The sequence below is a fragment of the Myxocyprinus asiaticus genome, chromosome 6, assembly GCF_019703515.2.
Source record: "Myxocyprinus asiaticus isolate MX2 ecotype Aquarium Trade chromosome 6, UBuf_Myxa_2, whole genome shotgun sequence".
Taxonomy (NCBI): Eukaryota; Metazoa; Chordata; class Actinopteri; order Cypriniformes; family Catostomidae; genus Myxocyprinus; species Myxocyprinus asiaticus.
This window is the reverse complement of record NC_059349.1, coordinates 44,574,036-44,601,699: the sequence shown is the minus strand read 5'-3', so window position 1 is coordinate 44,601,699 and position 27,664 is coordinate 44,574,036. Positions and strand designations below refer to the sequence as shown.

Here is a 27,664-nt window from a genome sequence, read left to right as displayed (position 1 = left end):
AGATTAATCATAACTTTTTCCTTTCTTTGTCTTAAACAATATACTGTAGGCTACCTTCTGTGCACTGGGACACAATGAAACTTTGCTAAACTGTTTCTGTTTATAACGCTTAATAAAGTGTTATCTTTCATTTACACAACCAGAAGGTCTTTTTTTATCTTCCAGTAAAAGTCATGTTAAGTGATTGTTTCATTTCAAACAATTCTATCAGTGAAGGGGTAAAACACTTGTTGGTTATTGCTTTCTTCTCTTGGAAAATGTCTGGCCTAAATCTTGGACATTTTATCTCAAACATCTTTGACATGTTAATTGCCATTATCCGTGTCAATTACATTTTGCCTACAACATAATCAATTCAGGAACAATTAAAATGTATATTTTATTCAAAATTCAAATTCAAAATGTTAAATCCATAAAACCCAAACGACGATTGTAAAAGAGCAATGTGATAAAAGAATGTATTCACTGCGTATTCACTGTGTGTCTAGCGCCTGTTAGTCAATAAACATCTTTATGAAGATGAGCACAACAAAAGATGAAGCACAAACTTTATTTGCGACATTATAAACAGATGTACAGTACTGTGCAAAAGTATTAGGCACTTGTGAAAAATGTTGCATAGTGAGGATGTCTTCAAAAATAATTACATAAATAGTTTTCATTTATCAATTAACATCATACAAAGTCCAGTAAACATAAAAAAGCTAAATCAATATTCAGTGTGACCACCTTTGCCTTTAAGACAGCACCAATTCTCCTAGGTACACCTGGACACAGTTTTTCTTGGTTGTTGGCAGATAGGATGTACCAAGTTCTTGGAGAATTGGCCACAGTTCTATCTATTTCAGCTGTCTCAATTACAGGGCTCCCTGTTCTTCTATTCTATTCTATTTGCAAAAGTAATGTTTAGAAGTCTAAAATGTATATTTCCTATTGACACACTAAAGCTGAAGAAATAAATAACCATCTTAAGACCAATGTTGTTGTGAAACATCTTATGTGCCTAAGACTTTTGTACAGTATTGTACACAGCAGGTTGGTGTGGAAAAATCTATGTATTTTTTTATTTTCATAATACACATAAGTAATACACAACATTAGTTTAAACACTGCCATTTGCTCCACAAAAGTGAGCTCTCTTGCCTTCTCTGTATCATCAGCTGACCATCATTCCGACTCTTCGAGTGGCATGTGGGAGCGGGGGTGTGTCTTATAACTGAGTTGAAAGTTCATTTGGTTACTCTCATGAGTCAGCAGTCCAATGGCATTTTTGTAACTCGATTCTCAGTTGGTTAAAGAAAAGGATAAGGAAAAGAAAAGGAAAAGCAAAACGAAAAAGAAAAGCCACTGGCAAATGGATGAGGAAAAGCAACTGGCAAATACCTTTTTAAAAGGTAATTTAAAAGGTGCTTTTAAAGTGCATTAAAAAGTGAATTTAAAAGACTCAATGTACTCAATTATTGCTACATTTAATGATATCTTAAACATTAAATAAATATGATTTATTAATGCACAATTTTATTGTTAAATATAATTACATTTTAAAACATGAATTAAATAAACACATTTAAATGTCTTTTTATTTGTACATTTTTTAATTGTTTTATTTATTCACATTTAAATGTGTCTGTCTATTCGTCCATTTATAAACTGGTTTATTTATTCACATATTTAAAATTAATAGATTGATAATTTATTCCTTCATTCTTTTGTAAATGGCACTCCTGTGCTTCTATAAAACCAGCCTGATGTTGATTATGGTGTAAATCAATTTTTTGTACTTACTACTAATATAAATAATTAAATTAAATAAAAATAAAAAACACCTTTCCTTGTCTGTCTCTTTCTTCTGTGCTAGCTTCTACACTACTCCAGCTACTCTGAGAACTTGGCAGTGCGATACTGCAGATATTGTTGACATTTGTATGACAAATTGCTTGCTAAGTGCCTCACTTCTAAGTCCCTTTGGATAAAAGTGTCTGCTAAATGACTAAATGTAAATACATCCAGCAGGGGGCGCAATGCTCACCCTGTATTGCGTGAATTTTATTATAAAAAGAAAAGTTCACAAAAAAAATTGTGCCGTCATCATTTACTTATCCCCATATTGTTCCAATCCCGTATGACTTACTTCTTCTATAGAACATGCACAAAAGGGATGATGTTAGGCAGAATGTTAGCCTCACTCATCATTCACGATGACTGAATCTTTTTACATACAATGAAAGTGAATGTTGACTGAGGCTAACATTCTGCCTTACATCTTTTGTGTTCCCCAGAAACAAGATAGTCATATGAATTTGGAACAACATAGGATTAAGTAAGTGATGACATAATTTTAACTTTTGGGTGAACTATCCCTTTAGGGCAGTGGATGAGAACAATTACCTAAAAGAAGAACTGCGCTCAGATGACAAAAAAAAAAAAAAACACACCCCTCTCTAAAGGTTTTATGTTACTTAAATTATTGGGCATAACTTCCTAAAATTTGTCCTTCTTTGATTGGCCGATATTCCCATTCCATTGAACAGCAGTATGTTGTCTGACAGTTTTATTGCAACTATTAAAGAGTAGTCTCAACCACATATGGAGATAATTCATGTATAATTAATTCAGTCTTTCATTAGAAAAGAAAATCTAGTTGCATTTAATGAATATTTCAAATACTGAGTATAATACAGTATTTCCCACATAATTCTGCTTTTGCAGCGAAGGAGCATGTTAAGTTTGACTGGTTCATGTTTAGGCATGACTGGGGGTTTTTCATGAGTCATTTTGACCGATTGATTAAAAAGATCTGGCTCATAAGAGCCACTGGTTCATACATTGCTTGTTTTTGTTTGCAGCCAGCGGAGACAATGCAAGAGAACAATGTGTTGCCTTTGTATTATTTCACCATTCCCAGTCATTTGATCTCAACACATTTAATTCAGACTGCTCTCATACTCATAACTCTGATAAAATACAAGTTTTTTTAAGGCAACACTGGTACAATGGCAAGCTGTAAGTGAACATTTTTTAATCTTTGTAATTGTTTTTTCCCCCAATCAAAGTCAATAGCAGAATAAGGTGCAGTATTCATTTGTGCTGTGTGTGCAAAGCCGTGGCTACAGGAAGACATCTACACAGAATGAGCATGTATCTTTATGAGTGTGTCAGTAGGAGTGCGAGCAAAATGCGAGTGCTGGAATGAGGAAGCGTATGTGCTCAAGCGGCATGTCAGAACAGAAACCCTGGGGAGCAGAAGAGAGCAAAGCTACCTCTACAACTCTCTGTTCTCTCTCTCTCTCTACCTCTAACTCCTCCAGTTTGCCTCTCTTAGTCTAGAACTACATTTCTCTCTCCACCTCTATCACTTCTTTTTTCCTCTCCCTATACATCTCTTTCACTGTCTACCTCTATTTTTCCCTCTCTGTTCTCTACCTCTGTAACATCAATTCAATTTTAATTGCATAGGGCTCAAAGGTAAGGATGTTTTCTGCTGGCACAGTCGGTCCTGTAGTTCCGATGTTTACTTGCCTTGTATTATCATTGGAACACCACAAATATATATATATATATATATATATATATATATATATATATATATTTTTAAAAAAAAGCTATTTTATTTTACCTAGTGTCAGGCAAAGCCTGTTGCCGGCAAACAGGCTTTGCCTGAAACATGTGAAGCTGTGTGTTTAATTAATATTATCTTTATCTGAGTATTATTCCTGACATATATTGACAATAATACTTAAGATTTTTCATAAAAGTTAAGTTTTCTTAAAAAAAAAAAAAAAGAAAAAAAAAGGCATCTGCAAGGCAGAATGCATTCTTGCACAAAATCAAAAGCTAGCTGCATAAAAAAGAACGTGGTGTCTTTTCAGTTCTTTTTAACTTGACACACAGTGCTTCTCCACAAAAAACTGAAAAAACGAGGCACAACGGTCAAAGATGAGGCACAACAGTCAAAGATGTTCATCTAGTGCATGCATAGGAATAAAACTGAAAAACGCATTCAGTGTGAGCGTGCCCTTAAAAGGATATAAAAAAAAAAAAAAAGTCTACGAGCAATGGCCCAATTGGGCAATTAACAGTTTCGTGAACTGGCCCGAAACCCTCTCACACTGGCCCAGGGCCAGCAGTTATTCTCTCTAATTTCAAACCTCAGTGTTTTAATTTGTTTCTTTCACTTTACCACTAAATCTCTGTCCACTGCCACTGCTTTCTCATTTACCTTGTCTTCCTCTTTCCCTCATTCCACTACACCACTCTTCATGTTTTTGACATTAGTAGACTTCCCACCAAAACCAACATGCCCTAACAAAACTGCATCAGACATGTATGTGCGTGAGTGTTTCTATGCCGCTCTCTAATATGCCCACAAAAAGGACTGAGTGAATCAAAGAAAGAAATGTTCAAAAGAAAAGCAAACTGAAAAAGAGAAAGGAGGGATGGAGGGAAAGAGAGAATAAGAGCGATAAAAATTCTATTCATGCCTTTAAATATCATCCTCAAAACACAGTAAAACAAAAAATGTCTACATTGAAATATTTGGAGCCAGTCCAGATCTATATCACAAACCAGGCCAAAGTACCCAAGCATGCATCAGTGCACTTTTTCTAATGAATGGAGGAGGACACAATTTCTTGTAATCTATTAATGTTTGAAAGAATAATTTTTAAGTGCTTCTCTCTCTCTTGGTCACAAATGGTCGTCTCTGGGTAACAAACACACAGTTTCTAGTTTGTTGATGTATGTGATGTTGCCTATACAATTAGGCCCTCTGTGATCATGTATAGACTACACACACACACACACACACACACACACACACACACACACACACACACACACACACACACACGTCATGATTAAAGCTTAATCCACTCAGAGACACAACTGACCAACCATGAAGAGCTCCTCACTTTATGAAGAATAATCCTCTGTGTGTGTGTGTGTGTGTGTGTGTGTGTGTGTGTCAGTTGCTGGGTAGAGGTCACTTCGATGATGGGACATTGATTTTGCCATTCAATCCCACTTCTTCTTAAGAGTGACCCATGAAGCTAAACAGTCCTTAGAGAAAGTGACCTTTGAACCTTAACAGTACTGGAGTATGCATGTCACAGAATTAATCAGTGCATTTCTGAATGGGAGCATGTAAAGTGTTGCCACGTTGGGCTGAGTAAGCTTAGAGGTCAGGTTAAACTCTGAGTAAATGTAATAGTAAATGTGAAAATATAACCCAGGGTGCACTAGGTAATAGAGTTGCCACGGTGTACTGTGTTACCGGTTTTACTCTGTAAAAGGGACAACAATGGTGTGAAATTTTATACCGGGTAAAAGGGGGAAACATTATGAATGGAATTTACAATATCAATACAATAGCCTTAAATAAAGAATAGTTGCCTAATGAAGAGTTTGCGATCCATGATAAATTAACCTAAATAACGCATTGAAAGCCAGATGTTCTTTACCAACGTATCAAATATCAAACAAGAAATGCTGTTAGACACAGACACACACTTGAAGTAACACACTTTATTATATTTTTAAGAACACATGATAGAAAAGCCGTCTATGTACACGTCTGACTCGCTGTTTGTTCGGAGGCATGCAGTCTCGTGGAACGCGAGTATGTAAAGGGTTTTCACTCTCTCTTTATTTCAGTCTTCTGAATTTTTTTTGCAAGAATAGTATAGTCTATGAGAATGCTGCAAATGACCTCAGATCATCTCAGCTCAGGAGGTGCTTTGAGTTCAGTTCGCTTCATTTCCACAGAGCAGTTCGTTGTTACCGCAGCTCTGCAGGGTCACTCTATATATAGACTATATATCTGTGATTAAACAATAAAATAATACAACAACACGTTCACCTCGAACCATGATTTATATTTTAGTGATCATTATCATCATTATAATTATTATGTTTAGATTTATAATTGTTTTTAGATCGTAATTTGTATTAGTAATTTTCCACCTGTTGTCATAGACGGATACATGCGTAATGGGAAATGGAAAGCTGGTTATATATGTTTTTTTTGTTGTCGTTTTTTTTTTTTGACCACTTCGCTATTTTAATTGCTTTTCATTTTGTTTGAAGTGCAATTTGAATTTAGAAATGTCTTTGATTTAATTTTTTAGTTTTTGAAATAAATGAATTTAATTTTCAATGCAAAATCACTAAACCAAGATATTCACCGGGGGGTTGACGATGTAATTGGATATTGTGATATTTTTTTTATTTTATAAAAATATTGTGAACATATTTCTTGCATATTGCCCATCACTAGGAGGGAACGAAACAAATTTATTCACACACATTCAAAGTCATCACCCTTCTGAAGCAGCTAAACTGGGTCCTGGGATGAAAGGTAATAAAACACCAACATTAAACCCGAAACAACCCACAATAAGTGCATTTGCCCGGACAACGAAATACCCGACCGGTAGCCCATGATAGAGAGAATGCACAGATGAATTAGGTTCATTGCCAAAGAGATGTTGCCCTTCACAACTGTTGAAAAGCCAGCTTTCAAAAAGTTGAACACCACACATTTTAATTGCACCATTGTTTTCAGTTTCATTTGAATTTTTAGTTAAAATAAATACAAATTAAAGTTCAAAGATTGAAATCAAATTGCCTTGCGTTATTGTGTAGGCTATTGCTTAACAAAAATGACCCCATATAGTAACACTTAGCATCCAACCAGCGGTAATTCTGTTAGTCAGTCTGAATGTGAACACCGCACCAGTGTGAAAATACTGATGTTGTGGCAAGTCTACAAGGCAAGTAACCCTGGGCAAAACAATAAATAAAGCAAATTAAAAAGTCTTAAAAGTTCTTAAAGGGCAACAATCTGAATTTGGCTTGACTGAAGTTTAGCAGAAATGTGTGTAGACTTGGTAATCATAATTTCTGTCCATTCATAAGTAATTAGTTCTGACAATTTTTCAGATATAACTATTTTAAATGAACATACAACATAAACCTTTACTTGCTACTCAAGTGCCTCAAAAAAAAAAAAAAAAAAATCCTGATTATCTATTAAAGATGTGATGCCATTAACATGGCAAACTTCAGAAAATCCTGTGATTAAGTTATTCCTCAGAATTATGTCCCACTAAACTGGGACATAAGAAGGTACCCTTTAAACACTGTGGTGACTATTAAATAATCGTCTAATCGCAGATATTTGATCTAACCGCGGTTATTTGAGATAACCCAAAAAAGGGAATGAACGGTGCGTTTGAGTTTCTCCGACTGTCTCAGCAACACTACGGTCCGCACTGAGTGCAGCTCCTGAAGAGCGCGTAAAGAAACCACTTCTGAACCGGACTTGAAGCTGTGATGCATGCGCCGTCTGCGGAGGTTCGCGCCTGATAAACTACTTGTAAAGGTTAACGAAGCACACATACACCTATGACAAAAGCATGACAATTTGTTTGACAATTAATCGTCATAATCGTGAAAGCCCTAAAACAGACAATTAATGGTCATAATCGCAATTATGTGTTTGACCATTAATCATCAGTTAAATTTCAAAATCGTGACCCTAACTGTGGTTTAAAGTCAACTATATGCACAAAGCCTAAGACAGCTTAAACTCTTGAGCTGACAGCTGCCTTCTAAGAAGAGAATAGGTATTAGCATTAAAATCACAATCCTATTTGTGCATTTATTCCAGGGGGACATTACATAAAATGACCCAAACTTAATTTCACTTCAAGAAGAGTGAAGATTGAAATAAAGCTGTGAAAAGATCGCAAGTGATGCTGAGTATGATGAAAGGTGATCCAATTGTTTACAGTCAGTCGTATTAACAGTAACACTGCAGTATTACCATTATAGCATTATGTAATTTCTAATGAAATAGGCCCGTTGAACACCAAGATTCATTCGACAGGGCAAACAGATTAAAACAGCTTATGCGTTTTATCTGTATCAGGGCAGAGGAATCAGAATTCAGACTGTTATTTACAATCACATTATTGAAGCGCTGTGTAATGCAAAGCCACATTTAAAAACTCACATTTGTGCCAATGATTTGTAGTGTGTTGTGTGTGTATTAACTGTTTGTGTTAAGATCAAATGTGATGAGTAAAAGCTATGTGTATCTTTTTTTGCATTAGTGCATGTTTTTTATTATTTGGGCGTATTCTTGCTGTTGTGTGTGTGTCTTTCACAGGCCAGCTGTCCACTGAGCTGTTATGTAACAGAACAATGCACATTACATACACATGCTAGAAACTCGCTTATACTTACACACACAAACACACACACACTTGCTTTGCCTTTGACACAAACACATGCACATCCTGGTCACATCACCCAGTCACAGCAACTTCGGCAATACTTTAACTACATGTCCCCACTCTGTTTCTTAATTTGATAGAAACTGCCGTTCTCTGTGTATGTGTACACGCATGTCTACAGAGAGTCCCGTGTTAGTGTGTGAATTTCAAGCTCAACTGCACTTGCATCGCTAAGAGAGGAAACATAAACGTGCATCATAAACATAAAGCTGTCGATGGTCCTGTGACTTAAATGTTTGAGTAAGGGAGAGGAGAAAGTCAAAGAGAGAGAGAGCATGAGAAAGCAAGAGAGTGAGAGAAAAAATGCTTTTCCTTCCTCTGGCAGATGCAGTTATTGTTTCTTTGTGCAGTAATTGGGGCTATGTGCATTCATCTGCTTCAATTCTGCAGTATGTAAAAAAATTTAATGTATGGCGCAAATGGAAAGTGTGTGTATCTGTATCTATCTTACCGGTCCCTCTGGGTACATGGTGTCTTTGCAGTGCTGTTCAGTGCAGAATATCCTATAACGTGGAGACACAGCTGCAATCGACTGATACTGAAACACTGGATAGAAGATGCTAGAGCCAGTGCCAATACACACACATACATACACACACACACACACACACACAAATACATCAACACTCCCTTACTCCTCCCATTCAACACAGTCACATTATGCTGAAAATCCTGACCCAAACACTTTCTCACTAACCCTCTGTTCTCAGAGAGATTAAGAAAATCTTCATATCAACGTAGAGAAAATCCTTTGGTTCCCCCACACACACATACACTCACAGCTGAAAGTTTTGATGAGGTTGTGAAAGCAGACTGAGAGTTTTTCTTCCATCAAACTTTCAAGTTACCACTTTGATGAACAAAGAGAAAGAAAAAAAGAGAGGAATTGTGGTGTGGCGTGCAGTTCACAAAATTCTCCACTTCCCTGTCAGTGACCTTTGGTCGCACACATTAACAGACAGATTCACACAAACAGAACACGCCTTGCTCAAGCAGTTTCAAAGAGCAAAGACCCATATTTTGGTTTGGAGATTTTCAATGTTTACAGTTTCCATTAAAGGTAGTATATCACAAAGAGCATACATGGGAACTGTTGTTCCAAACTTGTATGATATTCTTTCTTCTGTGGAACACAAAAGATGTTAGTCTGAATGACAGTCTCAGTCACCATTCACTTTCATTGAATCTCATTTCTAAAAAAAAATAAAGTGAATGGTGACTGTCATCTCCTTTTGTGTTTCATAGGAGAGAGAAAGTCATAGGGGTTTGAGAATGATGATGAGAATTTTCACAACTCAGATTTAACAGTTTTTTGTCCCGTGGTACTGTAGCCGCCACTAAACAATTTTTTCAGCAAAACTGTTTACACTGCACTGCATCCCTTACTGACTCAAAACAGCCCATATATTCACTAAATTGCACACAGAAGAGGAACAATTGCATCAGAGAAAGTAAAACAGTAAGAGGATATACAAGAATGTTTGTGTCAAACAAGTTCAGAGCACTGTCTCCTACAACAGCATATCACATTGTAAACCTGATAACCAGAGACTGCAGCAGGCCTGTGTATGTGTGTGTGTGTGAGAGAGAGAGAGAGCGAGCGAGAGAGAGAGAGAGAGAGAGAGAGAGAGAGAGGGTGAGAGAGAGAGGGTGAGAGTGAGTGAGAGAGAGTGAGAGAGAGAGAGAGAGAGAGAGAAGTGAGAGAGCGAATTTAAAATAAGGCATTCACCTCATCCTACACATGCCATGATGAAAAAACAGCAAATATTCGCTGCTTAACAGAAATGCTGTGATGACGCAAAGTAAAAGACAGAAAAAGAGGGAGGAGATTACAAAAATAAGAGGTTCAGAGAGAAGAGAGGTAGTGTGACCCTGTATGTGTGTGTGTGTGTGTGTGTGTGTGTGTGTGAGAAAGACAGAGAGAGAGTTAAAGCAAAAGAGAAAATCTATTCACATAACCATAACTAAAATTGACTGAGTAACTATGGCTCAAAACAGAGCCATTGAAAGGAACGTTTTACAAACAGTTGTTTAGGTTTTGGCGGAACGACCCGCCCAACCCTCTCACCTTCGTCGCCCTGCCTCTTAGGGCCGTCTTTCAGCCAGCCTCACAATGGGAGCGGGCTGGAGACAAGGAGAGGTGCAACTTTGGACAGCGGATAATGAGGCAATAGATATGACAATAACTCGGCTGGCTAAACATAATTGATGAAAATGTTTTAAAAAAAAAAAAACAATCATGCATTAAAGACATGTTTTAGGAAAGTTGGTTTTAGCTAAATGTTCTTAAATGTACTTAAACCTGCTCAGGACACAACTATTTTTCCATCATAATTGCTGGTGTGCATATACGATTGTAAAGTGTGTAAATATGTTAATTATTTTGTAATATTGTGGTTCAGTAATTATATGGCACATGGCTTGCCATATGTAAGCTAACTGAAAAACAAACAGAACAAGAAATTTTAATTTCACAATCTATAGCTGTCATGATATACTATTATGTGTAACATATGATTTAAAAGTAATTAAATGTCATATTTACAAAGTTATATTGACATACATCAATATTTGATTTTGTAGGATTTCTACTCAGGCAGTGAATATAGTACTAATCAAAAGTTCTATGAGCCAATGGAATCACAAAGAATCGCTATGACGTCAGATGCTGACAAATATTTATGGGCGGACTCATTTGATTACAACACTGTGTTCTATCTCTTTGTGTGCACACACTGATGTACTTGCATGTCCAGGAGCAGAGAGAGGAGGGTACCAGCTACCAGACCAGAGTTAGTTGCGACGCTGGGGGATTGGAGCATATGTCGCGGCAGGCTTCCTTCCCCTCACACATGCCACGGCCCAGGGAAGCTAAGCTGCCAAAGGAGCTGCCGCCACTTGTGCCATGGAGGGCAGCACATGCGGCCGCCTGACCCGGCCCACTTCCTGGATCCTCCTGTGGACACTCCCTATCCCTACACAACGTCCCTTTCACCGCGAGGATGCCAGATTTCCCTTTATTTTGGACACTTTTCACCTTGGACATTATTTATTACCCTTCTTGGATATTTTATGTTTATTATTTCCAGTAAACGCCTCTTCGAGGCTTGACCCACTGTGTCTGTCTCCTGCTCACACCGCCACAAGGTGTTTAAGAGTATCAAATAGAACCTCAAAAAAAAAAAAAAAAACTGCAGAATTTAAGTGTATCAAACAGAACAAAAAATTTACTCCCAGATGTGAATCTGATACAAACTGCCAACCTGAGCTCCTGAGTTCAAACCCTCAGTTCTTTTCGGGTGATTCATAAAAAAGACCTAATTCAAAGGAGTCATTTGTTCATGACCCTCACGCGCTGGGCAACTAGTGAGCTCATCACAACAGAACGGGTGAAAAGCGGCACGAGACACACTGGTGGTGCGTGCTCTAAAGATGTATTTAATAACTCACAAGATGATATCTGACGAAACCGCATATGAACGCACACAACCCAACGGTCGCCGATGCGACTAGATGTTAAATCAATTATTTTTGGTCGCATTTGCGACCATTTCAGTTGCAGTCTGGAGCCCTGGGGGTGTTTGTTGTACTCTGCATGGAGGTTTACAAATTATTCTCACCTGCAGGTTATCAGTGGAACCACTGCTGAGCTCTTCCCCAGACTCAGAGTCATTTAGTTTCTTATCCAAGCCTCCTCGCTCTCTGGCTAACTCTTCCTGAATTGCACCTTTTTCCCGTCCTTGTTCCCGCTTCTCCAACTCCCTGTTTTTATCCCTCTCTCCATCAGTTTCGCGACTTGGGGACTCTGCTCTCAATTGAGGAAGCGAATCATGGGGTGTGTTTATTTGTGTGTGGGGGACATGCCCTGTGGGGCTGCCCGGGCTGCCCCTGTCATCTCTGGGTGGCAGTAACATGGTGCTTTGCCCAGTGGAGGGGGATGGGCTCTTCTCATCTGATCGCTGGATATCCAGGGCAGATGGCCGAATCTTTCCAGTTCCCCCTCGTGCCCCCGCCCCTGTGTGCGGGAGGGGTTTTGGAGGGGGCATGAGAGCCCGTCGCACTTCTCGCACATACTGTGCCGGAACATAGAAGGGCTTACTGCCCTCCTCCTTGCACACCTGCCACCAGTCATCATTGGTCTTCTTTATTAGCAGATAACATTCCCCCTGTTTAATGGTGATTAAACGGTCTTTGGATTTGTAATCATAGTCGTAATCCACCTCTATATACCTCTGACCAGGAGCCAACGGGCGGTCCGCCATCGCTGTCAGAGGTCAAAGGTCATCAGCAGGAAGAAAGGAGCATAGTGAGGTGTGGTGGGTTGATATGGATACAGCTGAATGAGAAAGAGAGACAGAGAGGGAAGACATTTTATTAGAAATACCAGTGACTGATGTCTGAGTGTGAAACAAAAAGTGATGTTGTAAACCTGTCCAAAACAAACTCTCAAATCACAGTTTAGCAATTACAGACATGGTCATTTCTTTAACTTGCTTATTTAACTAAGTGATGTGGTAAATGACTGAAGAGTGATTTCATCCAAGCACATGTACATTGCTAATGGTTTCCCCTTGACTGCTGTAAAATTACCCAGGCCTGACGGGAACCGAGAACTAGTTGGGTTTCAGGTCAAGTTCGGGTCAGTTTTTGAAGTAGGACTTAAAATTTGGGTCAGGTTCAGGTTTTTAATTAATGAAAAAATAAACAGGCCTACCGAACTTGTTGTTTCGCACACGCGCTCTCACTCAAAAGACATGCGCGAACGGACAGGTTAGGGGCCTTTCGCAACGAACGTGTTTTTGCATGTGTCTGCTCTTTTTTTGCATTGTTTTCTTATATAAACACATGGTTCTTGTGCTGGCCAGGCAATCTGAAGCCTATCGTAAACCGGCCGTGCTTTCCACTGAGATGAGAGCCGAACGGTGACACAAAGGGTTACGTGGCTGCTTGGTAGTTTTACGTGACTACCTCAAACATAAACAAACATGGTGCGTCACAGTGTTTTTGTAGCCTACAGTTTTAACTTCTGTTTTTTGAGGACATATTTAAAAATACAGAGAAATGCAATCAAACGTTATTACATTACTCATCAAGATTGCCAGAGATGATACTACACCCGTATGACAGGTAACGTAATTACATATGTATAAACCTTTTAAACTGTAACAGTGGAATCGTTATTAACGATTGATGGAGCAGATGGTTATATTTGGATTTTAGCCAGAGCATATAATATTATGTTTACATCTTGATTGAGAATCCCACCCATATTACATAACAGATAGCAGCGATCTTCCTAACTAAATAATTAATCCTCTTTCTAAACAAAACAATGCACAAAATAAGAAGAGAAGAGAGTGTTAGGAAAGCTAAAAAGTTGGCAAATATAATTATGGAGTGGTGGTGGCGTAGTGGACTAAAGCACTGAACTGGTAAGCCAAAAGTTGTTGGTTCAATCCCCACAGCCACCACCATTGTGTCCTTGAGCAAGGCACTTAACTCCAGGTTGCTCCAGGGGGATTGTCCCTGTAATAAGGGCACTGTAAGTCGCTTTGGATAAAAGCGTCTGCCAAATGCATAAATATAAATATATAAATATAATTAATTACTGAGCAGCAGCAGAGAACGCAGTGTTTCGGGAGTTTATATCAAGTGAGACTGAATTCAGTGTTATGTAATATGGCGTCCAAACAAAGAGTCCAAGACTCTTCCCTCCACTGCCACTTTTGCTTGGGTCTCTTATGCTCCCTGTACTCTCATTAAAGTATTCAATTTGTTTAAGATTTGGTCAGTCGTCCGATTGAAGCTGGTGTGCATCATTTCTTGCTGTTTCTTTTCACAGACTTCTTTTCCTTTCCTATGAAATCTAGTTTATCTCGGATCTCCGTAGAAGACCATATCGCAAGTAGAGTGCTCATTTCCTCCGCATCTTTTGATGTCTGACATTTTTGTAGGGGTTTTATTGTTGTTACTGAGTGAAAAAGTACTCCATGCTGCAGACGGTAGCTACTGTTGTTGTTTGGAAACTACCTGGTGACGAAACATAATCCCTCCCTCCACCAATTACGTTGTGGGGTTCCTTTGTAGAGACCAGCATGCCCTTTTGGGCTGGTGCGAACCAGATTTTCTGCTGCAGAACGGCCTTTACAGCGGTGGAAACACACGGAACAGTTCGAGAATCTGCACTGGCCCAGAAACCCACCCCCGAACCATGTTGGTGGAAAATGGCTATGTGTCAAGTCAAAAAGAACTTCAAGTTTCAAAAACACATGTCGAGGAACATTTCGCATGCACTGCGTCTACATTGTTTTTAGCACAGGTGTAACAAAGATTCAATGTTCTTAACAAGTTCAGGCTACAAAGAGTTGACTGTTACATTGTTTAACATTATACCACATTGTTCTGCACCAGGCAAAGTTTTAGCGCTTGATAAATAATAAGGCTATGATTTTTTCCCTTCTGCTCTAGTGTGCTGAGGGGCTGCCATGCCTCGTTAAAACGGTGTTACAATACTGTTACGAATGTTGCCTATGATGCTTACATAAAATACAGCCCATTGCAACAGAACTTGTTAGTAGAAAAAATTATCAAGACAGTGAGCAATTTCGGGTTTAGGTCGGGTTCGGGCTTAAAATCTGATGTTACCATTCGGGCAGGTTGGGTCGGGGCACACTGTCTCGGGTATGGGTCGGGTTTCATTTTATGGCCTGTTCATACTCTACTACAGAACTCAACAACATTAACGCTTGTCCGCATGTCCGGGACAATAACGAAAAAAATCACCAGCTATATTTGTGATATAGCTAAGTGTAATTGTGAAATAGCCTAGGCCTGTGTCACTTATTACAAAATTGATATTCTTATTCTGCTGTTGAAAATAATCTAGAGTGTGTAGGCTGCCGCATAGAGTAGAAGCAAGAGGTGTCTTTTGAATGTACAGTTTAGAACTAGCAGTCACTTAGAAACAACGATGCCTTGCTTGATCAATATGCTTGAAATTAAAGGAAAGGAATTTGGACCCCACAATTAAATACCCACACTTTTACAGCCGCACTCATGTGGGAGCTACCGTGCCTCTCTATTTTTAGGACATGTCCCCAGAACTTTTAAGATGGCAGTTATTAACCCCCTTATCAAGAAACCACAGCTTGATCCTGGAGATTGGATAATTATAGATCAATTTCAGATCTCCCATTTATGTCTAAAATCCTAGAAAATGTAGTGAACTATGAAACCACACTTGTCAAAGTTACAAATTACTTGCTTTTATCATATGACCTTGGCTGCATCTCTTTTTTTTTTTTTTTGTGCTTTTAGATCTTAGTGCTGCCTTCGACACCACAGACCATGAAATTCTTTTGGGTAGGCTTGAAAATTATGTTGGCATTTGTGGACAGGCATTAGGTGTGCACCAATCGATCGGCCACTGATCTAAATTGGCTGATCTTCATCTTAAATCTGTAATTTGAGATCAGCTGATCATGCCTAGATTCAGGGCCAATCTTTTTTGCAGCATGAAGGGAATCACATATATACTGGTACTTTAATGAATGAGTGCTTGCTCAGACCTTGAAGCTTACAGTTTGGCCACTGGAGGGTGAGTTATTGACAATTCAAATTTGCAAATTAGAACTTTAAGACATGCTGTAAATCAGATAAATATGCCAGTTTTTTTTTTTTGTGTATGAATATTGGAGTATAATATTGGTGGCGGAACATTGACACTCTATGACCATGCGCTAGATGGACGGGTTTTGCCATTGCGCACCATTTCTGTTTACATCAGCGCCTCTTGCTGATTGCGTTTACCGTATTTCCAGAAATAAAGACACACCTGACTATAAGTCACACTAGGTCAAAATCACATTATTGAGAGAACTAAAACACAGATAAGTCGCATCCGTATGCAAGTCGCACAGCCAGAGAATGTTCACTGCCTGGCCAAAAAACAAGTTGCATACACTAATATTTCGTTGGACCGGCTTTAGCATTGATTATGGTACGCATTCATTGTGACATTGTTTCACCAACCTTATGCAACGTCACAATATTTATTTCCGTCCAGAGTTGCATTAATTTTTGGCCGAGATCTTGTATTGACGACGGGAGAGTCGAGCCACTCTGTAAAGTCTTCTCCAGCACATCCCAAAGACTTTCAATGGGGTTAAGGTCAGGAATCTGTGGTGGCCAATTCATGTGTGAAAATTATTCCCCATGCTCCATGAACCACTCTTTTACAATTTGTGCCCAATTAATTTTGGTATTGTCGTCCTTGAATATGCTCGTGCCGTCAGGGAAGAAAAAATCCATTGATGGGATAACCTGGTCATTCAGTACATTAAGGTACTCAGCGGACTTCATTTTATTGCGGTATAAAGTTGCTGAGCCTAGACCTGACCAATTGAAGCAACCCCAAATCATAACACTGCCTCCAGAGGCTTGTACAGTGGGCAATGTGCATGAGAGGTACATTGCTTCATGCACTTCCCTTCTTACCCTGACACGTCCATCACTTTGCAATAGGGTAAATCTGGACTCATCAGACCACATGACCTTTTTCAATTGCTCCACAGTCCAATCTTTATGCTCCCCAGCAAATTGTTTTATCCGATTAGCCTCACTAACAAGTGGCTTTCTTGTGGCCACACAGCTGTTTAGTCCCAATCCTGTAAGTTCTCAAACACTGTTCGTGTGGAAATGCTCTTACTTTTACTATTAAACATAGCTGTGAGTTCTACTGTCGATTTTTTACGATGCAACTTCAAGCGTTTTAGTGATCTCTGATCACAATCATTCAAGATTTTTTTCCAATCACATTTCTTCCATGAAGCTGACGGTTCACCACTATCCTTCCAGGTTTTAATAATGCGTTGGACAGTTCTTAACCCAATTTCACTGATTTCAGCAATCTCCTTAGTTGTTTTCTTTGCTTGATGCAGGCCAATAATTTGCTCCTTCTAAAACACAGTAACATCTTTTCCACGACCATGGGATACATCTTCCGACATGGTAGTTTAAGAAATGAGAAGCTACACACCGCATCAGTTAGGGTTAAATCCAAACAGCGACTTTTTTTTTTTTTTTTGGTCAGGCAGTGTATGTGGCAGACATTAGGACCCGGGAGAATTTTTAAAATTGTTTGTGAATTCCTTCGTATGAGATCTTCAATAAATGTATTAACACCGCAATTACGATCGCAGAATACAATGTATCATGCGCTGGAATGTAATATTTGTGTAAAAATGTTGCTGGCTGTGTTGATTCTGGTGCACAGCTGACAGCACGCTGATTGGTGCGGTTGCCAGATATTCAATCCAGAATCATTGTGAAAAAGATGTTGTATTTTCATTATCTAGTGTCTACCATTGAACCTTTTGGCAACTATGGTCCTTTTTTAAAGTATGCCAAAAACCTCTCTATAACTCTGCTATAATTTTAACCTGCAATTGTGTTTTCCAATTAGCCCAATTTGGCATGAAATTGTGACCCTGGCAACACCGCTCATGCGCTGGAGCTGCTTGAGGACAAGAGCGAGAGGACAAGTGTGCAGCGTTCGCTTCTGCACTGTTCAGAAAAACAATCAAGTTTCTAACTTGATTGACAATCATTTTTTTCCTACAGTCTTATGTTGTGATCATTATGAGAGAAGTATTCTAAAAGTGTTCTTACAAAATGTTATGAAGTAACTGTATTCTGAATACAGGTGCTTAAAAACGTAACGAGGGCTGAATATGGTTACTTCATTTTTGTATTCTGAATTTTGTATTCCATTACAGCCCAACCCTGGCCATGAGAAATGCAAAAATAATGCAAGTATAATGACTGATAAAAAAAAATCATGATTTTAAAATAATGGTTTTTATAACGCACATTCTCTTTCATGCAGTGGGATTTTGCATAACTGCGATAGAAAATATACTTGAAAATTTTTAGCGGTTGACATTTCTACAGGTATATCATTTTGGTGATTATCGACGCAGGGCCCGGCAGCTGTTTGATAGTCTCATTATAAAGCGTTCATAAGTCAACAAGGTATGCAGTTTTACATTTTTTCAGTAAAGGCGGGCGTGCACGGTGTGAATTTCGCTGTCGTGCGAGTTCCCGACCGATTTTTTCCAGTCGGGAGAGATCGCGTGGAAATCATTGGTGCTCGCGTAGTTGCGGCTTGCATCGTGTGAGAGGAATTACGAGCGGAGCCAAACAGCTTACGAGCAGCTCACGACCTCTTGATAATTTTTAATTCTACCTGTCAAATCAACCATAGCCCTAAAACAAGATTTTTAAACTTTGCTACATGTGGCTTTAAAGTGCATTTACATGTACAAGATTTCTTCAGCATGTCTGCTATCAACATGTCAGCAGTGACACAGATGAGAAGGATGTAGCCTACATCTAAAGCTAAATAATACAGGTAGCCTACTCCACTAAAATTACCCTAATTCTGCACTAAACGTTATGTTTGCGCTTAGATTAAATTAAATTTTGCGCACTTTCATTTTAATCTTGTTCATTTTGTGCGCTTTATTATCATGCAGTACTGGCAGCAACCCACTGTCATTATGATTGACGTATGCAGTCATGAAATCACACAGCCTCCCTTCGAAATCTGAATCTGTCAAATGTCGGACAGCATTTGTAATAATTATCCATATATTTTTTAAATCGGCAGTTGAGTTTTCAGTTAATGTAGCCCCCCGCCATGCCAGTCTTCTTTTTTATTTCTAAATCGCAAGCTACAAGGAATGAAAGCAATGTCCTCCTCTGGCTTTATGTCTTATAATGATAAACAGTGCAAACATTTTTGCGATTGCTCCGAAATTCTCCAGATCTTTAAGTCGCGTCTGTACGATTACCAGATAAACCGACTCCTAAAGTGTGCGGGGGCTCACGACCTCCCGAGCGTCAAAACTCGCACCGTGTAAGCCCGGCTTAAGTGGTTATGAAGTAGCAGAAATTCTATGCATTTTTAAGATCCAAGGAAAAAGAAACTTACAAGCTCTTGGTGCACTTCATCCTCATGCAGTTGTGCAAAGATGCTCTGGTTGGAAAAGCGACATTTAATGAAGTTTTGCTACAGTTGCCATGGTGTTATTTGGACAGTTTTTTAATGTTTATGTTGAGATTTTGCTTATATTTCATTGAGTTACATGCTGTCTTACTAGTATAGAGCATTTGATGTATCTTTGACTGCCTCAAAGCATATGAGCAACTCTATTAAACATTCTCCCTAAGACACGATGATGGGGTCAGACATAAATTGTACACACGTACAAGTGGCACTGCAGTGATTTTCTTCAAACCTTTACAAGCCCACACTCTTGCTCTTCTCAACCACATACATACAGTACACTTATGAAACAGCTATAGAAATCTTTAATCTTTAATAAGTTTTGCATTAAATATAGTTTATATTTATTTTCACAGGCTGCTTGGGTTTGACCCCAGATAAATCTGTGAATCATATTAAATTGGGAATAGGCTAATTTTCTAAATAATATAGAAGTTTTACAATACATACTGCAAATTTCTACATTGATTTCATTAAACCTATGCATACCAGGCCACTTACAAAAGTAACTGAGCTCAACCCAAGGAACGGCTGCAGAGAAGCTGAATTTGACTTAAGTAGGGATGGGCAGATAGATCCAAAAGTATCATCAGATACTGATGTTGTATCGAGAGGATTGATACTCGCACAAAAATGTTGGTACCAAAGGTTTTTACTAAGCTAGTGACTACATTATTTACCTTGAAAACTATTGAATTTCATAAGATTCAAAGTGAAAAAAAAAAAATTAAGCAAATAGTTGCATATGATTGGATGCATTTCTCCTTTGGTTCATGCAGAAATGCTGAAAGACACAAGCAGTCGAAAACAGCACGCATTTGTTTTGAATTAAAATCTGTTAAGATTGAAAATGTTCTGTTTTTAATAAATGATAAACAAAATTAGGTGTATGAAAAGTCGCCAAAAAAATACATGTAATAGACATATGGTATCGTAGCGGCGTTATCAGCCTTGACAGTACTTGGAATCGGATAGAAAAGAAAATAAGCTTTATCGCCCATACATACTTTAAAGGCAATCCAAGTAATTTATTTGTTTATATTTTGCTGAATAATGGGTTAGTGGTCTTGGACTTTATAATGACACCTGTGGGCATGAATGCAGTCTCATACAAAAGCAAATGTTTTCAGTTTATCTATGCCATTCCAAAAATATCCAATTTGCAGGGCGTCACCCATGATTAATATTCCACAATACTGACTTCAAGTCATATTTACCTTTACCCTTTGCATTTGTATTTGAAGTTTAGTGTTTATGAAGTCCAACAGAGTGTTAATGTAAATTGGCAACATCATTTATTTGCTTCCAAGTTTACATATTATTTTCTGTATGTCAGCTGACATTGTGACCTTTAGTATTCTGTATGAAAAAACATTCACTCTTTCTAAATGTTCAAGAGCACACACAATAGGGAGGTCTGCCTTTGAAAATGTCATGATAATTATAAAAAGCAAATAAATTCTATTAATAATAAAAATTGCTCAAATTTTCTGCAAAGTTCTCCAGGCACAGATTCAGTGTAGGTCTGCTCATAACTAAAAGTACGACACGGTAAAAAAGACTCACTGGTAGGGCTGGGCGAAATGACGATATATATATATATATCATGGCGACAATATAAAGTGTCAATCATTTGAGATTTTGATACATCATGTATATTGCAATATTTAAATAAACATCCATGTGAAGGGGCCTGGGTAGCTCAGTGGTAAAATACCCTGGCTACCACCCCTGGAGTTCGCTAGTTCGCTAGTTCGAATCCCAGGGAGTGCTGAGTGACTCGAGCCAGGTCTCCTAAGCAACCAAATTGGCCCAGTTGCTAGGGAGGGTAGAGTCACATGGTGTAACCTCCTCGTGGTCGCTATAATGTGGTTTGTTCTCGGTGGGGTGCATGGTGAATTGAGCGTGGTTGCCGCGGTGGATGGCGTGAAGCCTCCACACGCGCTATGTCTCCGTGGCAACGCGCTCAACAAGCCACGTGATAAGATGCGCGGGTTGACTGTCTCAGACGCGAAGGCAACTGGGATTCGTCCTCCGCCACCCGGACAGAGGCGAATCACTATGCGACCACGAGGACATTCCAAAAATGGGAGAAAAAGGGGGAAAAATCCCCCCCCAAAAAAAAAAAAATTAAACATCCATGTGTGGGGTGTGTGCGTTTCTATCAGTGGGCAGGGCTTCACGTCAGACTGAGAGAACTGAAGAGGTTTTTATGACATTCATCTTGCATTCGGCGCTTCAAAAACACAAAAGATGCTTCTCATCTGACACACTCATTTGTGCTTCACGCGAGCGTGCTATCTCTGGAGCATGCAAGTGCGTGCGAGTCCAACAGGCTTCCCAATATTTGTTTACTCACAATCTTGGAGAAGACCACAAAACTTACGTGAACCATTTGAAGTTTACAGATTTTTTTGTTTTGTTTTTACCTCACAGCGCTATGGAGAATATCAAACATCTGAAAAGGATAGACAGCCCAACACTCTAACAGCAACAAAACTGTGTCATAAGCCAAAATAAATGGTTTTTAAACTAAACATCATCCCTTTTACTAAAATTCTGTTCAATTATGTAAGATATTAGAAAAGAAACATACCATGTTTGCCTTCAGATATTTATATATTCTCTATAGAGATGACTTGAGAAATAATTAAGAGCCTATAAGAGTTTATTTTCGTTGGATTGTTTTTCTTATGTTTGATTTTCTTTTTGCATTGCTTTGAGAAGATGTTGAGTTTCATGAGGAAAGTTTATAATAACAATAATAATATTGGAAAACAACATAATAGACTGAAATGTGGCAAAATGTGAAATTTAGCATTATGGTAAGGTTGATTTAAAACCAAGCTGAGTGTATGTTTTTTTTTTTCTTTGACTATATTAATCAAGATCCAAATAAGGAGAAAATTATAAAAGAGTAGTTTTCATTTATAAAGTATTTAATTCACTGAATGGATTATCCAAAAATAGACATTACAATATAGTTATTTAATCTATAAACCAATTTTTATTGATTTTCCAGAATTTTTTTTTTAAATTTTGATATATATCATTATCGTGATATAAAATTATTCATATCATGATATAATATTTTAGTCATATCGCCCACCCCTACTCACTGGTTACTCAATGCCATTCCGGTGTCATGATCAAATGAGTCCACAGGTGAAATCAAGTTCCCATGTGACTTCATAGCAATTCCATTGGCTCATAGAACTTTTAATGGGTACTCTATTCACTGCCTGATTAGAAATCCTAGAAAAATCCTTTTATGATGTGTGTCGATATAAATTTGTAAATACTTTTAATAACTATTACACATAATAGAATAAAACCTAAGCAACATATCGTGATATTAAACATTTCTTATTCTGTGTTTTTCAGTTCTTACATTTTGCAAGCAAACCGATAATACAATACAATATTACAAAATATATTACATATTTACACACACTCTTAAATGCACACCAGCAATTATGAGGAAACAGCTGACAACAATATTTCTGTGCAGTATAAATATATATATATTTTTTTTTCAAAAAATAAACGTGTCCTGAGCAGATTTGTGTACATTTAAAACCAACTTGTGAGCACTTGTGAATTAGGGCTGGGCGATATGTAAAATGTTTTTTTTTTTTTTAATCGATAATCGCCTTAATAAACATTGCAATATCCGATTACAACGTCAACCCCCCTGCCGAGGGTCGGTGAATTTTTTGCTTTATTGATTTTACTTTAAAAATGTAATTATTTTATTGAAACACGAAAAACATAAACATTAGACATTTCTAAATTCAAATTGCACTTTAAATGAAAAAGCAATAAAATAATGAAGTGATCAAAAAATCTTATTTAACCACCTCCCCAAATCCAAACATTTACCAGCTCCAACAGCCCCATTTGCCATCACGCAAGCATCCGTCAACGACAACAGGTGGAAAATTACTAATAGCCTACAGATTAAGAACTAAAGACAATTACAAATGTAAAGACAATAATAATCATAATAATAAAGCCTAATAAATTCCCTTGTGTTCCCAAAATATTGCTGCTAAATGCGTGTTCTTATCAAATTTGTGTTTGTATTGTGTTTTGGCAATACAGTTAATGCTGCCTAAAGAAAAGAAAATAAAACTCAATTTTAGGTTCAAGGTGAACGTGTCTTGTATTATTTTATGATTTAATCACTTTCGTCTATGTTTCTTTAATACAAAGATATATATTATTGAACCTGCAGAGTTGCGTTCACAATGCATGCCAACAGCATGGAAATAAAGCAAACTAAACTCACAGCACCTCCCGAGATGATCAGAGATAATTTGCAGCATTCTCACAGATGACGTTATTCTTGCAAACAGTTTTCAGATGAATGAAACAGAGAAAAAAAGAGTGAAAACTCTTTACATGTACGTGGTCCACGAGAATGTTCCACATGACAGGCTCGTGCTGCACGCCTCTTAACAAACAGCTAATTAGACACGAGCATTTACGGCTTTTCTTTTGTCTGTTCTTAAAAATATAATGAAGTGTGTTTCTTCAAGCGCGTCTTTGTGACTAACAGCATTTCTTGTCATGTGTGACTCTGAGACAGGTTGCCCACCTGTTGTGGGTAGATGAGCAAAATTATCTGCGCATGAAATACATTTGGATGAGGAGCTCGCGAACTGGTTTCAGCCTCATTGCATTTGGCGGGTGGCGGGTGCTAGTTTCACACCTTGGCCACTGTTTAATATATTTGCCGACTTCCCAGATCCATGGTTTAGCCATTTCCCGATATTGTCGATCATCGTCTGTTCGCAATCAGCATCGGGATCTTTGTAAGACATCGTCGATATCCAATTACATCGTCCTATTGCCCGGCCCTATTGTGAATGTGTGGAGACAGTGTTGTGCTGACGCTGGCAGCACGTACCTTTTAAAGCTCCTCCTTAGCTCATACAGGGAAAACACCGTCATGAGCATCGAGCATTTTAGAGCTCCTTGGCATCGAGTCAAATTCACTTTGTAGTGCAAGGCACATACAGAGTACATACTTATTTAATTAAATAGCAGCCTTTTGCGGTTTAATAATCACTTAGGTAGCGACCGTCTTTACACAGAAACACTTCAAAATAAAAGCTTAATTTAAATGAAATTAAGTGTATGACAGAAATATCACTATTGTAAAGTTATGTAATATTCACTGTATTACTACTACTGCTACTACTACTAATAATAATAATAAATCAATAGTAATTGTATTATATTTAAAGATACACTCAGTAACTTTTGACTTTGTGTCATCTTGGACTGACACTGACACCTAGCGGCTTGGATGCAGCATCATTTAAAATCAATAGTTTTACATTTCAGATGCCATTGTAGAAATGTAGTATTCACAGCCAGCCATGATTACTTTAATCAATAAGTGTCAAATAACAGGACGGTTACTGAGATTAAGCAAGTAGCAGTCGGTTGGTCATGTGATTCGAACACTTTTATTGACGGACATAGTTGAGAGAGGACAGAAAATCAAGAGGAGGGATAGCGAGGATTGGAATTGGAACATGACCCCGGCTGGACTCAAACCTAGGTCTCTAACATGAGCACCACAGCTCGATATGTCAAATCTACACTGACCACAAGGCTCTCACTTCTAGACTTCAATTTGATACCTTTATAGAGGGTTGTATCCTGGGGATTGAGCCAGGACTAATTAATTTTTGGACTGAATTACTCTGAACTGTTTAGAATCTGTCTCTGGGCTTTTGTTGCATGATTATTTTCAATAGTGGGCCTCATGGTAGTGTTCTTCTCACATCGGATGGTACTGGCTGCTTTGTCTCATCTCAGTGGTCCGAATCAAGCTCTGTTTTACCACAAAACATCAATAGAGAGTGTTCTGAACAACACATGGTGATTCTGCCATGACAGCTTTTATAAGGTTACTGATATGACTGGAGTCTTCATTTTAATGTGAGTGGTCATGATATCCAACATATATTGCAAAATTACATTTCTTATCTTTAGGAGTTACACTTTTTTGATGAGGAAAAAAAATTACTGAGTGCACCTTTAAAGCAATATCTCAGTAGTGCAGCACTTTATTTGACAAAAATAAATCCAGTGTTGTTTTATGGATTGTGCTGTGAGGTTCTGTATATACGCAGTTCGTTTGACAAAAAATAATACAATATTATGTTGTAAATTCATTGTTATATTTTCATTTGATTAAGTTTTTACAAATTTATTTAAACACCATTTTGATGATAACATTGAAATAAACTGTTATGGAGTTTAAAAATACAGGTATACCAAAAATGAAGTATCAGTATTCGTACTAAAAAGAAATGGTATCGGGACATCCCAACCTACAACATGCCTTTAATGCATGAATGTTTTTTTGTTTTGTTTTATTGTTTATAAATATGCTATTTATGTGAAGCCAGTCAAGTTATGTTAATATGCAGAGTGCCTATTATAATACACATTGTTTTAACTGGTTACAATCTCACGGGCGGACTCATTTCATCATGACACCTGCATTATAGCCAGAGACTGCTGAACACAGCAACTAAACACTGGCTTACTGAACACAAGCCTGATCCAATGAACGAAGACATCAGGAAGTGTAAATCCTGTGGTGAACAGTCTGAGCACAGGATATTTAGGAGGAGAGAGAGAGTCTTTCTTTCATGTTTTTGGACCAGAAGAACAACCATGTTTCATTCACAAGAGCCAGACCAGACACACACTTCCCAGATTTTCTCTTGAGAGATCTGATGAGTCAAGAGTTTTACCTTTTACTGTCACACTGACAAGAATATGAACAAACACACGTAAATAAAGCTGCCTTTAAAACACAGACATTTGTCATGGGAAAGATACAGTGAATGAAAAAACAGGAAAGTCAGGTCAATTAATACAAAATAATGCTAAATTCAAGTTTAACAAGACAGTAGGACCAAAGCATGTGACAGTAGTTACACTCACACACAGAAACCTCCTATCTCCAACACAATCACTCACAAACACACTGTCCTCCGGTCAGCATGACAACAAAAATGCTTGCTGTCATTTTCTCACTTTTTGGGAAGCTACAGTTGTGTGATGTCATGCAGTTTTAACACAATGCATAAGTACATAGTGTTTAGCTAAATGACAGCACATAGAAATTGTACAGTTTGTCATTGCCGATTACCATTTCCATCAATATATGACATAAAAATATTTTAATTACCTTGTCGTTTCCTTTTGCATGACATATAAAACTGAAGAATAATGTCTCAGGCAATGACAGATCAATGTCAAATGAAAAATGTCAAACAATCCAAAATAACCCAAACCTAAACATTACACAAAAGGAGTCCAAACTCCATTCAATAAAATAAAAACCAGATTGACACAAAAATGAAGAGACTATATAATCGGTGGTGAATTTCCTCCCCTCAGGTGAGTCAACACTCCTTAAAACTCACCTGTGTGAGACTGATTCAGCTCTCAGCTTGCGTTTCCCGACAAAAAGTGCTCTTACAAACTTCCCTTGCACCATAAAAGCCAATAAAAGACTTCTTGTCCAGGAAAAGCGGCGTTAAATGCTGTATAAATATGTTTATTTAAAGAGAGGAAAGGTGAGGAGACCTAAGAAAAAGGTCCGCTCTCATTCCTACCTGCTAAACTGCTAACGCGCTACAAAAATCTACTCAACCCCGAGAAAACACATTTAACCGTCCGTATTTTCACATATCACCGAGATATGAACATACCTGAAGCGATATCCCAGGTGTTCCGTGTACTAAACTGGGTGAAAAATGCTAAACGTGAGGGTCACTGGTGGTGTTGTTGAGGAGTTGTGTGTCAAAGTTCCTTGTTCCAGAGACGCAGCGCGAGCGAACTCCTCCGGCACGCTCGCGCCTACTTTGCCCACGCGCACTCCTGCTCCCACGCGTTCCTGACTGGCCGGTGCCTGTAAACAACCCTGGGACTCTAGCAGGGATGATTGACAGGATACGGACGCCACTGTGAGGCGAGAGATGGAAGACACTCTATATAATCATCACACACCGAGAAGACACTTTTAAAACATAAAATGGAACCGCAAAATCTGCATTGGATAGAAAAAATATCAAACCAAGTTTAATTAATTTAAAAGACAGATAGAAAGCAGTCTTTTCAAGTTAAATATTTTTCAAAATAATTTAAATAGGTTTTAGAAAAAATAAACATTTATATTCCGTTCGAAATGAATGTAAAAAAAAAAAAAAAAAAAGGTTTTAGGGGTTTACATAAATTCACAAGTATGTATGTACACTGTCAGAAA

The 27,664-nt window shown here is 38.1% G+C and overlaps 1 protein-coding gene across 3 annotated transcripts in view; it reads right to left on the bottom strand.

The window, feature by feature from the left end:
• The window catches only part of LOC127442778 (rho GTPase-activating protein 12-like), a 52,261-nt gene extending 25,006 nt beyond the window's left edge, over positions 1-27,255 (bottom strand). For all 3 annotated transcript variants that reach the window (XM_051700957.1, XM_051700958.1, XM_051700959.1), the window contains exons 1-2: positions 27,111-27,255; positions 11,918-12,633 (exon numbers count right to left, since the gene is read on the bottom strand). In XM_051700957.1, coding sequence (XP_051556917.1) covers positions 11,918-12,559 — 642 coding nt within the window. In that variant the 5' untranslated portion in view covers positions 12,560-12,633; positions 27,111-27,255. The remainder of the gene's footprint in view (positions 1-11,917; positions 12,634-27,110) is intronic.
• Between the last annotated feature and the right edge of the window lie 409 nt (positions 27,256-27,664).